The 10,138-nt window shown below is 45.3% G+C and overlaps 1 protein-coding gene across 1 annotated transcript; it reads right to left on the reverse strand.

The window, feature by feature from the left end:
* Window positions 1-314: 314 nt before the first annotated feature.
* On the reverse strand, window positions 315-9,383 carry RPP21 (ribonuclease P/MRP subunit p21). Its single transcript, XM_060239223.1, has 5 exons — window positions 8,924-9,383; window positions 6,169-6,269; window positions 3,266-3,348; window positions 2,073-2,219; window positions 315-1,080 (listed from the first exon to the last, which is right to left on the reverse strand). The coding sequence occupies exons 1-5, from the start codon at window positions 8,969-8,971 to the stop codon at window positions 932-934; spliced, it is 528 nt and encodes a 175-aa protein (XP_060095206.1). The 5' UTR covers window positions 8,972-9,383; the 3' UTR covers window positions 315-931.
* Window positions 9,384-10,138: the final 755 nt, after the last annotated feature.

Here is a 10,138-nt window from a genome sequence, read left to right on the forward strand (position 1 = left end):
GGGTGGCCGACGGCAGCTCTCCAGATGTTTTTTGCCTACAACTCCCATCAGCCCCAGCCAGCATGGCCAATGGCTGGGGCTGATGGGAGTTGTAGGCAAAAAAAACATCTGGAGAGCTACCGTTGGCCACCCCTGCCCTACATGTTTACATTTAGACACACTACAGCCTACCAAAAGCAACAAATCAAAGACACAGTTGGTTCCCTGAATCCACCACAGAAACATTTTGGTTTTCATTTTTGCCCACCCTGATTCCCTTCAGCAGAAATGGTAAAAATTCAACCAGCGATTAGAGAGAAGCTCACAACAGAGACTTTCTGAAACAAGATTTTATTTCAGATTTGTTCACTGCTAACTTTCCCCACATAAAAATGAGGACTGGAGTGGAATGATGCCTCAATGCAAGTCCAAAAGCAAGTTCATTCATCTTTCCCCTCAAATCTGGGACTCTTGCAGGCACATCTGCTCAATAATTGAAGCCAGCAACCAGTACAAGCCAGGTAAAAACCCAACAGTCAGGGATGTCCAACTCAGGTAAAACAAGCGGAATGTATGGGGCAATAAGAGTGATTTGGAGCTGTGGGAAAGGTGTTTGGGGTGGGGGAGAAGAACATAGGCAGTGGGGACTTGGGAGATGAGAGATGACTTGTCATCAGGCCTCTTTGAGGGAAGGGCAGGAGGAACTTCGCTTCCTTCTGCCTAAAAACTAGTTACCTTAAGGGGCCAGTATAAAAGGTACCTTTATTTTCAAGTCCATCATGTCCGACCCATTCAGCTCCTGCAAGTGGTTTACCAAGTTTTTGCTTGCTTTACTCCACAATTCCTTTCAAATAATCTTGTTAGCACACTGGCTTTCTTCAGCTCTTTCTTCAGCTCTACCAAACAAATTTCCCACAATGGTGCAGGAAAGGTTCATTCTTAAGGAAAGGGGTCACTTTCCACTTGGGCCCTTCTCTCTTGATTCAGTGCCAACTGCAGCCTCTTCGGAGGCAGGATGACCACGAGGTTTGGCAGTCAGGCCTGCCGCCTTCTCTGTGGCAGAAGCTTTGAGAGACGGCTGCATTGGGCTGGGCGTTTGGCCTGGAGGGAGACACAAGGAAATAAAGAGCACACAATAATTCCAGTATAGTGACCTACAGAGCTACATTTGCTGCATCAATCTGTTACTTGGTTACCCCATATCCTCGCTGCTCCCAACAGCCTTTCCCCAGATGTTTCAGAAGGGCTAAATATTTTTAACCACTAGGCCTTCATGGTTTGTGCTAATTAATTCCATTCCTTGACTTTGTATAGAGTCTTACCCCACCATCCAATTTATCCAAGGCCCGCTCTACACATAGAGAAGAATAAGCAGGAAGAATGGGTTGTACCATTTCAGAATGTGTGTGAGGGAACACATTTTAATTCTCTCCTATGTAAAAACTCTCTACAGATTTTTTTTTAAAAACAGCTTAGTGGCTAGCTTGCTGTACTGTTTTCCATTTACAGGGAATTATTAACGTGGAGGTAAGTTTGAAAAAACTAACCCTTCACTTGTAGTCTGAAGTAGTGCTCTCCCCACATTCTGGTTCCCAAATAGGGTTATCTCCAAGGAAAAGTCTTCATTTAAATTTCATTCCTCTTACTTTGCTGCTACAGACATCCAGTCAACCTTCATACCACATCTAGAGGTTCTGAATGCCAGCTGCTTCACTGCTGGCCTTGCTTTCAGATACCTCAGCTCCCTTCCCATTGACTTCCAGTGAGTGACTCCTTGCCTTTCTGACTCCATTCCTCACAAATTCCCAAGTCTTCCTCCCGCAACAATCCCAAGTCTTCCTTCCTGCAACAATTTCCATGCCTTTTCAGGGACCTCAATACCAGGGCTTTTCCCATACACCCCAAAGAGAGGCATTTCCTTCTGACTGCAGGCCTCCCAGTAAACCCAGTAAATCCTGATCAAAGAGAATGCTTCTTCAGTTCTCTCATAATCCTTCCATAAAATCCAACAAATTAAGCACCATCCTTGCCACGCTTCCAATCACTGCACCCTTCCCACAGACCCAGACATTCCTTCTTTAGATTTTCTTTACCTTTTGTTCCTTCACTGGCAAGAGTCTGGTTCTCCAGTAATGCCTCAGGCTGCTCCGACCACAGCTTATAGTCAGGGTTGCTGAGGAACCGCTTGGTTAAGCCACAGGTGAGACACCTCACAACAGTCCACCGCTGATTACGGCGCCCTGTTTAAGGAGACAAGGGAGTGAAGGAGTCAGGGAAGCCCTGACAACATGACCTTACATCACCTCCCCACATTCTGTTTCTCCCTATCTCCACTCACCTGCTAGATAAGTGGCTCCCTAATCCAAAATAGGCTACTGTTCCACTTCAAAACACAACTTGATCCCTTTGTTGAGGTAGGGTGGAAGCTACAGAGCCCAGAAAGAGCAGGGGACAGTCTTCTGCTTCCAAGCACTTCTGTTATACCGGGCTTATTGATGTGTTGGGCCTGGATAGGCCAGCTTGGCCTAAGCTTGTCATGGCTTGGGAGCTAAGCAGGGTTGGCCATGGCTAGCACTTGAATGAGACACCACCAAGGAGGACTGGGGTGCTATGTAGAGGAGGCAATGGCAATTAGCTCTGCTCTTGTTTTGCCTGCAATGCTCTACAGATGGGGTCATCCCGAGCCAGCTGCAACTCAACAGCAAGTTCTCTCTCTTTATTCTTAGCTCAAACACTGGGTTTGGCCTCACCTCCAACAGAACAATAACAACTGTCTAATGAACAGCTGGTTGTTCCAAGCAACTGGCACTCAAGTAGGCCCACCTGCTAGGAGGATTATCGAGTGTCACACAGAAGTACATTTAAGTTTCTTTTTGCAACTCTGGAAGCAAAAATAAAGAGGAACAAGCTTGGATTTGGCGAGCAGAAGCAGTTTGTGAGATTCTGCTTTGCTGATGCTGCTTTTGGGGTGCAAACCGCCTGCATCTGTGTGCTCCTGCACTAGCTGCTTAGCCTATGCCTTTCTAAGTAAAACCATCTTTGTCAAAGTTCTTTAGGTTCTCTTTCTTTCCATCAAAGGAAATGATCCTATAAAACTTCCTACTGCCTGGAGGCAGTAAACTGTGTGACTATCTCCTCCCATCTTTGGAACTTGGAGTCCAACCTCTCTGTCCACCTTCAAACTGAGTTAACATCGCCCAGAACTAGTTAACCTTCCAGAACAAGGGACAAAACTCAAAAGAACTCAAACTCTGCTACAAATGAGAAGAAGTGAAGGGAAACCTACTTCTCTGGCGTACGGTTGAGTTGACTCCAGGGACAAGAAGGGAGAAGCAGGATTTACAGATGGTTCGTTTCACAGAGGGGTCCCTGCAAGATAATCAGAAACAAAAAAAAAATGTGATAACAATGGGACATATCCCCCAAACCCCCTTCTGCTGCAATAGCACTCAAGAAACAAAACCTGCATGAGACATGTTGTTCCTTATGAGCTGAGGCCGGTGTCCACACTCACTGACACCACCCACGAGGGACAATTATGAGGTTCCAGACAGTTTGAGTGTTGTGTTTTGGACCATGCGCTGAGACAGAAATACTAGAGTAATACCCCCCATCCCTTCCAGTTGGATTTGGAAACTGTATTAACATCTGTTTCACTTGTCTACTGGACCCTAGCCCTAGCAGCAAAGAAGGGAGCGCATGATTGAAGAAGAGTTGGATCTATACCCCAACCTTCACTCAAGAGTCTCAGACCAGCTTACAATCTCCTTCTCTTCCTCTCCCCACAAAAGACACACTGTGATGTAGGTGGGTCTGAGAGAGTACTGGAAGAACTGCTTTTGAGAGACCAGCTCTGAGAACATGTAACTTAACCAAGGTCACCCAGCTGGTTGCATGTGGAGGAGTGGGGAATCAAACCCGGTTCTCCCAGATTAGAGTCCGCGCACTTAACCACTATACCACACTGGCTCCCCCTCAGTATCAGTCACAAGAAAGTTTCCCCCCAACACTCAAAGTACATTACCTTATTCTTATCAACACTTGATTAATCCTTTCAACAACAAGCCTGTAAAGCAGACTATCATCATTATGATCCAGTATGAGTAGAGGAAGGTTCGGAAGCACACCTCTGTGCCAACTGAACAGAATCTGGGCTGAACTCCTGTTCTAGGTATTTAGCCTGGGCATGGCCAGAAGTGAAGGTCTCTGGATCTTAGCCCTCAGCTTACATCCTACAGCTTCAGTGAATCTAGGACCAACTCAGGAGTTGGAATCGTTGCATTTCCCCCCTTTTGTTTGTCTCAATTACATTCTCTACTTCTTTGTAAATTCCTCCTCATTGGGGAGGAACATAGGAATGAAATACCTAAATGATTATATATACACACTCAGGGATCAGGGTTCCCTCTAAGCTGAGTTAGTGTGAGTTAGCTCACAGATTTTTAGCATCCAGTTCACACATTTTTGTCTTAGCTCAGAAAGAATGACCCCAGAGCACACTAATTTATGCAGTAGCTCACAACTCTAACGACAGTAGCTCACAAAGTAGAATTTTGCTCATAAGACTCTGTAGTTTAGAGGGAACATCGGCAGGGATATGTATGTTCATGGCTCAGGTGAAACATGAATTCTCCTTTTTCACTGTCAGCCCTTTTAACTTCTAAGCTAAATGAGCTAACTTGGTGATCCTAGCTACACTACAACAGTGAGTGATTCAATCTCTGTGCATTTTATCCTCAATCTCTGTGCAGAGGATTTACAATCCACAGTGTGTGTGGGTTGGGGGTACAGGCAAAGATGTCAGAAGAAGGCAGAGTTAAGCAAGTAAGTTGTCTGGTTCAGCCTGGTGGTTGTGACCATAAGGTATGAGTTGCCTTAAATATCACTGCTGCCATCAACTCACTTTGGTGGACTTTGGCAAGCCACTGCCTGATCTTCTCACCTATACTATAGGGATAATAATACTAGCCTTCCTTATTCATATGCTAGAATTCTGAGTCTGAGAATGTAAATAAAGCACTTTGGGGAGTTAGCATTTATAAGATATTTTCCCTAAAAGATCATCAAGAGGGTGCTTCTGTTTTCATTCCCATACTGACTCACACACACAAAAGTTTTATCCAGCTTTTGATCAAAAGATTTCAGAGATGTACAATAATGCAAATCTCAAAATCCAATTACAATGCATTGTATAAAGAAGAAAACACAGAGAAAAACTAGGCACAAAACATTCAAGGAAAGGGAACTCCAGAATTATCAGAATACAGCCTCAATTTCAAATTAAAAAATAAAAACATCTGAAAGGAACAGTTACTGTTTAACATTAACAGGGACAGCAGAGCGTGAGGGAGATATTGCAACAAAGTTTAGAAGAAACCTCCAGTGCATACACCATAGGAAGGAGTGCCATAGTTCCAGGCCAAAACTGGACCTCATTTTACAGAGGCTTTCCCCTGCTTTATATAAAGTCAAGCTCAATGGTTGCACACTTCATGCATAAGAACATAAGAGAAGCCATGTTGGATCAGGCCAATGGCCCATCCAGTCCAACACTCTGTGTCACACAGTGGCAAAAAACCCCAGGTGCCATCAGGAGGTCCATCAGTGGGGCCAGGACACTAGAAGTCCTCACACTGTTGCCCCTCCTATCTGAATAAGTGAGCTCTAACTCATAAAAGCTTATTCAGAAATAAATGTCAGTCTTTAAGATGCTACCTCACTGCCAGGAAATTTTTATTAAGAAAGCCCCACTTCTAAGTTTCCATTTATCTAACGTTTATACCCTGCTTTTCAGCCCCTCTTCCATTTTATCCTCACAACAACCTGGGAAATATAGATTAGACTAAAAGAAAGGAAATGGACCAAGATCATCTAGTGGGCTTCCACAGCACAGTGAGATTTGAACTTGGGGCTCCCAGATTCTAGTCCAACACTCTTAACCACCACACTGCATCTCTCTAAATATGTTAAAATACAAAGCATGGCCTCAAACACTGATCTCAGGATTCTGGATGAGTCCCATTAACTAAAAAGTCTCAAGAGAGGTTGAGACACAGCTTGGATGAAAGAACAGTGAGGAGTTAACCTGTTTAACAGGGATAGAAACAGTTCCAGAACTGTACAAGAGCCAGTGTTTAGCCCGAGAAGATAGAGGCCCTATACTCCATTAATCCCCATCCAAGCACTCACTGCCGTAAGACAAGCCGTCGGCTGATGCTGTTCTGTGTATGGCAATAGAAGCGAGCCAACTCCTGGTTTTCAGGGTTTTGTGCCAAGACACAATGTGCTGCCTGTTGGGGAAACAGAAGGGAGATGAACCTGTTAAATGCAGGGTTATGAAGGATTATCTGTTTTAGATGTATTTAATGGTTTAAATGGTTTTAATGGTTTTATGAATGTTTAATGGTTTTATGAATGTTTATCCGTTTTAGATGTATTTAAATGGTTTTAATGGTTTAAATGGTTTAATGGTTTTAGATGTATTTAAATGGTTTATGAATATGTGTGTTTGATGTGTTGGTATGTTTGTGGAAGAGCACCTCATTTCGTTGCTCTCTTTTTGTTGAGAACAATGACAATAAATTCATCTATCTATCTATCATCTATCTTGAGGAAATCTGTGTCCCATAAATACAACCAGGGATACATATGTTCCACATTCCCACAGGCACACTGTGCAGTGGAATCTTAGAATCGTAGAACTGGAAAGTACCTCTAGGGTCACCCAATCCAACCCCCTGCACAACACAGGAAACTCACAAATGCCTCCCACCATGCACCACCAGTGATACATGCTCCACATCCAGAATACGGTCAAAACAAACAAAAAAACCCTACAAGATCCCTGGCCAAACTAGCCTGAAGAAAAATTGCTGCCTAACCCCAAAGGGGCAACAGCATTTCTCTGGACATTCAAGAAAGGGCCATGAAAACTAGGCACTAATGTAACCCTTCCTGCCCTCCTTCACATGATCTGCCTAACTTCACAGGATCAGGATTACTGTCAGATGGCCATCTAGAGGGGTTAAAGTGTTCTCATTACAGAAATATGAGTACAGTGGGGTACATTTCATACAGTGAACGCAGGCAACAGATAGCAGATGTGAAAATAGGGGTCAGAACATCTGCTTTGTACAAAGAAAGTCCCAGGTTCAATCTCCAGTTAAAGCAAATCATAGCTAGCAAGGCCAGGAAAGATGTTTGCCTGAGATACTGAAGAGGCAACAAGAGCAGAGTTTACTACTCAGGGCACCAATGAACACAAATTCCACTCTGAGTAGGCAACCCTGTTTTCCAGCTGCTAGTGATAAACTGGCATAGTAAGATAAATAATTTAGAAACCCTTCTAAATGGATCAGATATTTTCTGCAGTGAATTTAGGGGGAGATATTTGTGAGTTTCCTGCATTGCGCAGGGGGCTGGACTAGATCAGGGGTTCCCAACCCCCGGGGCCATGGCCCACTACCGGGCTGCCACTCCCTGTCCTCCACCCCCCCACTGCCGCCACCCCCCCACTTGCCCATCGCGGCGCTGCTTTGCTCCCTCCCCCGCGCACAACGAGGCACCACGGCCTGCCCCCTCCCCTCCCCAGTGCCACGTCCTGCTCCTCGAGCAGAGGAGCGAGGAGGCTTGGAGTCAGCCCTACCCACTTCGGCAGGAACCAGACTGATTGTAAGTCGTTTGAAAAGGAGGCTGGAGGAGTTTCACCCCCTCCCTCAATTCTGGAAGTGAGGGGAGGAGAAGCCTCCTTCGGCTTAGAATCAGCCCGGGCCCTGCCGAAGCTGCTCAAGCCTCGTCGCAGCGCCCCTCTGATTGCATAGCTGGGGTGGGTGGGGGGGAAATGAGGCTCGGCTCTACTGCTTCAGCAGGGCCTGGGCTGATTCTAAGTTATTTCAATTGCATGCTGAAGGAGGCTTCTCCTCCCCACACTTCCAGAAGTGAAGAAGGGGGTGAAACTCCTCCTCCAGCCTCCTCTTCAAACGACTTACAATCAACCCGGTTCCTGCCGAAGTGGGTAGGGCTGACTCCTCCGAGCCTCTTTGCTCCTCTGCTTGTGTGGGCGGGAGAGGGGGGATGAAACACAGCACAGCGCTGGGGAAGGGAGGGGAGGGGACAGGCTAGGGTTGCCAATCCCCAGGTAGGGGCAGGGGTTCCCCCGGATTGGAGGCCCTCCCCCACTTCAGGGTCATCAGAAAGCAGGTGGGGGGGGAGGGAAATGTCTGCTGGGAACTCTATTATTCCCTATGGAGACTTATAGGGAATAATGGAGAATTGATCTGCGAGTATCTGGGGCTCTGGAGGGGCTGTATTTTGAGGTAGAGGCACCAAAATTGCAACATAGCATCCAGCCGCCCTGAGCCTGCCTTGGCGGGGAGGGCGGGGTATAAATAAAATTTTATTATTATTATTATTATTATTATTATATACCTCACCCCAAAACACCCATATTTCAAAATGATTGGACCAGGGGGTTCAATTCTATGAGTCACAAAAGAAGGTGCCCCTATCCTTCATTATTTCCTATGGAAGGAAGGCAGAACTCCCCTATGGCGGGTCGTGGTGGCAGCAGTGGTAGCAAAACTGGTCCCTGGTGCCAAAAAGGTTGGGGACCACTGGACTAGATGATCCTGGAGGTCCCTTCCAACTCTATAGTTCTATGATTCCAACTGCTCCCAGGCTCCACCAACTCCATGTTTCACAACCTTGCTATTTTTGTAATGGGATTCAGCACAGAAATCATTGTGTGGACAATTCTACCTGTCTGGAGTGTGTTTCAAGCCCTGAACATAGTGAAGTTATGCCCATCAGTGCATCTACCTATCTCTCCCTATTTTAAAGGAAATCTGTGTATGCATGTCATAAAAAGCCCACAAGGATCATGTGCTCCCCCCCCTCCACACACTGTTAATGCATACCACTAATATACAGGGTGTATTATTCTCACCTGGTAAAGGAAACTGAGTCTCTGGAATGCTTCTTTGTCTTTTATCATGGCTGATGGAAGAAATCTATGCAAGACTGATAAAGGTACAACAACAGGCCACAAACCTGGAAGGAAGAGGCACTTTTAGGAACAAACAATGAGCAGAAAACATTCACACAACTTACAAATACCTTCATAGAGGGCTATTCTTGTAGCTTCAGCTTCTCCTTGGATCTTAGAAGTGGAAACAATCATGCAACCTTTAGGGCAGGCAATGTTTTTCTAGAGTCTGGATCCAGACTAAACTGGCCATTTCCACTGATTCTCTCTTACTGCTGCAGATCTCCCCCCTCCCCCCCCCCGTCATTCCTCAGGATTTTTTATCCCTCAGATTTCATTAAGATTGGTGGAATACATGCTGGGTGGAGGACAAGAAGGGGGAAAATGCCATTCTGCTAATCGGAAATTTAGTCCGCATCCAACCCCTATACACACTGTACTCCTCAATAAAATTTTTCTCTTCATAAAAACTCTCCCTACCAAGTTACACAAAGCGATAACTTTGGAAAATGTGGATTAACACACTGCAATTTTTAAAAGTTCAGGAAATGCACTCCACATTTGCCTAAGGGCACTTTTTAAATTTAAGAACTAGTTAAATTCTCAGCTACAATGCACAGGAGCCAGTATGGTGTAGTGGTTAAGTGTGTGGACTCTTATCTGGGAAAACAGCGTATGATTCCCCACTCCTCCACTTGCACCTGCTGGAATGGCCTTGGGTGAGCTATAGCTATCGCAGGACCTGTCCTTGAAAGGGCAGCTGCTGTGAGAGCCCTCTCAGCCCCACCCACCTCACAGGGTGTCTGTTGTGGTGAGAGAAGACATAGGAGATTGTAAACTGCTCTGAGTTTCTGATTTAGGGAGAAGGGCAGGGTATAAATCTGCAATACTTCTTCTTCTAATCCTGGCACTGAAACCAAGATGAGGGATGAAAAAAATACACTGCTAAGGATTATATGCCCCACATGCTGATCAATCTTTTTGACTATTTGTGTCATTGTGTGTGTGTATTATTTACAAAAGTGAAGGTGTCTAAAGTTCAGCCAAATCGCAGTTGTTAATTTCCCACTCATTACCACTAGGGGGGATTTTACATTTTAGCAGCACAGCCTGTCATACAGTGACAAACAAACAAAAAACCAAAAAAAATGCTATCAGGAAATCCGCTAGTGGAGC

This window comes from Heteronotia binoei, chromosome 5 (genome assembly GCF_032191835.1).
Source record: "Heteronotia binoei isolate CCM8104 ecotype False Entrance Well chromosome 5, APGP_CSIRO_Hbin_v1, whole genome shotgun sequence".
Classification (NCBI taxonomy): domain Eukaryota; kingdom Metazoa; phylum Chordata; class Lepidosauria; order Squamata; family Gekkonidae; genus Heteronotia; species Heteronotia binoei.

What these genes read in the sequence shown, in the direction of transcription:
- RPP21 (XM_060239223.1), bottom strand. Translation starts at nt 8,971, where the DNA reads ATGATAAAAGACAAAGAAGCATTCCAGAGACTCAGTTTCCTTTACCAG. An exon ending in GACTCAGTTTCCTTTACCAG is followed by an intron (nt 6,270 to 8,923) that starts GTGAGAATAATA and finishes TTTCCCCAACAG; the next exon opens with GCAGCACATTGTGTCTTGGC. An exon ending in CTCAACCGTACGCCAGAGAA is followed by an intron (nt 2,220 to 3,265) that starts GTAGGTTTCCCT and finishes CTCCTTAAACAG; the next exon opens with GGCGCCGTAATCAGCGGTGG.